This window comes from Sinocyclocheilus grahami, unplaced genomic scaffold, assembly GCF_001515645.1.
Source record: "Sinocyclocheilus grahami isolate Dianchi unplaced genomic scaffold, SAMN03320097.WGS_v1.1 scaffold5635.1, whole genome shotgun sequence".
NCBI lineage: Eukaryota > Metazoa > Chordata > Actinopteri > Cypriniformes > Cyprinidae > Sinocyclocheilus > Sinocyclocheilus grahami.
In genome coordinates this window covers 3,342-5,063 of record NW_015510272.1, presented here as the reverse complement: position 1 = coordinate 5,063, position 1,722 = coordinate 3,342, and the positions used below count along the sequence as shown (strand labels likewise).

General features: G+C 41.8%; 1 protein-coding gene across 1 annotated transcript in view; it reads right to left on the bottom strand.

The window, feature by feature from the left end:
- Nucleotides 1-138: 138 nt before the first annotated feature.
- Nucleotides 139-1,722, bottom strand: part of LOC107577296 (synaptotagmin-7-like) — a gene marked incomplete at its 3' end in the record, with an annotated part of 3,564 nt that continues 1,980 nt past the window's right edge. Inside the window, exons 2-5 of the mRNA XM_016263386.1 lie at nt 1,260-1,527; nt 752-921; nt 450-564; nt 139-348 (exon numbers count right to left, since the gene is read on the bottom strand). Of these exons, the coding sequence (XP_016118872.1) occupies nt 139-348; nt 450-564; nt 752-921; nt 1,260-1,527 (763 nt within the window). The remainder of the gene's footprint in view (nt 349-449; nt 565-751; nt 922-1,259; nt 1,528-1,722) is intronic.

Sequence of the window (1,722 nt, the reverse complement as noted above, 5' to 3'; positions counted from 1 at the left end):
TACATGCATGTGTGTGTATTTATATATGCATAATAAATATAAACAACATACATACATATATTATGTAAACAAAAGCGTTTATTTTGGATGCGATTAATCGTTTGACAGCACTCATTTTAATATTATTTATATATATACATGTATATACCTTTCCAATGACATCGTTGCGGCTCAGTCGATCCTTATCCATGACGGTAATGATGATGGTTGTCTCTCGGAGAACATGTGCGGGCACGTCAAAAGGGAAGGATTCGTTAAAAATGGGGTTCAGGCAGCGTTTGATGGTCACTGTCTTCTTCTTCTCCACTCGCTTGTCTTTGTGCATTAGCCATACTTTTACATAGGGGTCTACAGCCAATCAGAGAACGAGAGCCTGTGAGTTATGCAAATGAGACATGTATTCATTGATTATGGCATCTCAGCCCGTGTGTTTGTTATTATACGTGTACCTGAGGTGCCCCCGATGTCCATGGCTTTGAGGTTGCGAGCTTTTATGATGTTAACAGTGATGGTGTTGGCAGTGGGGTTATAACACAGAGACAACAGCAGATCTCCACGACTTCCCTGCAACACGCATGCAAACAGACACAAGCTTGAATGAGATTTGAAAGTGAAGATTTTCAGAAAATAACGCCATCAATTTCAATCTGTTACTCGCGCAAAGCTATTATAAAGCCTTCCGAAGACTTATAATATAATGCACTAGTCCTATGGACTACTTTTGCTTTCATTATATGGAAAAGTGACTCACGCTGCCATCACTGCAGGGTTTGAGATCCTTCCAGAACGTCTTCAGCTGTCCGAGCTCCACTTTATTCAGAGGAATCGAGACCTCTCCGATCGGGTCATTACGACTGAACCGATCGTAATCCAGCACCTGGAGATACAGCGTTCTCTCCCGCACCTTCTCATACGGGAATCCTGAAGACGTGTGAGATTAGATTCATCCAGAATGATGAAAACAGGACATACTTCATCCCAAATTCAAAAGAAAATGTTTTGCATAATAAAACCAGAACATTTTTGTATGGCGACATTGTGTTCCTGACAATTAAGCATATTTCCTCCTTAAATTCTCATTACTGTCATGTAAAAAACAACAACAAATTAAAGCTGCATCCAGCATTTAAAGGGCCCTCGCACCCGTAGCCACCTCCACCCGGTAGGAGGTATTATTTTTTTGTGAGATTGTTTTAAAGGTAGTTTGTATTTTTATCAAGAGAGAATTAATGAGAGAATTGCTTTAACTAAAAACTGACCTTCAAACAGGAAGGTTTCGTTCCAGTGAGGGTTGAGATTTTTCCTCTTGATTTTGGTCTCGAGTTTGTGCTTTCTGTCGGGCAGTAGGTAGATTTTAACGAAGGGGTCGGACGTCCCAGAGAAGTCTTTAGCGGGCAGGTCTTGACCTTTGAGTATCTTCACCGTCAGAGTCGTGTCTTGGAAGCTGTAGCCCAAGCTGAACTGAATCCTGCCCAGTTTCTCGCTCACTGGACCTTCGTGGTCGTCGTCTTCCGACCCCGGAGACAACTAAAGAGAGCGTGAGAGAGAAAGACGAACGTGAAGAACAGCACAAAAGCATAAACACCTCAGCCTAATTCAGCTGTTATTCTGCTGTTATTACTGATCGAGAAACACAAACACACACAGACACGTCTTAAGATATTTAGGGCAAGACTCCACAGGTGAATAAGGGTAAAAAATGAGCTAACCGATATCACTATA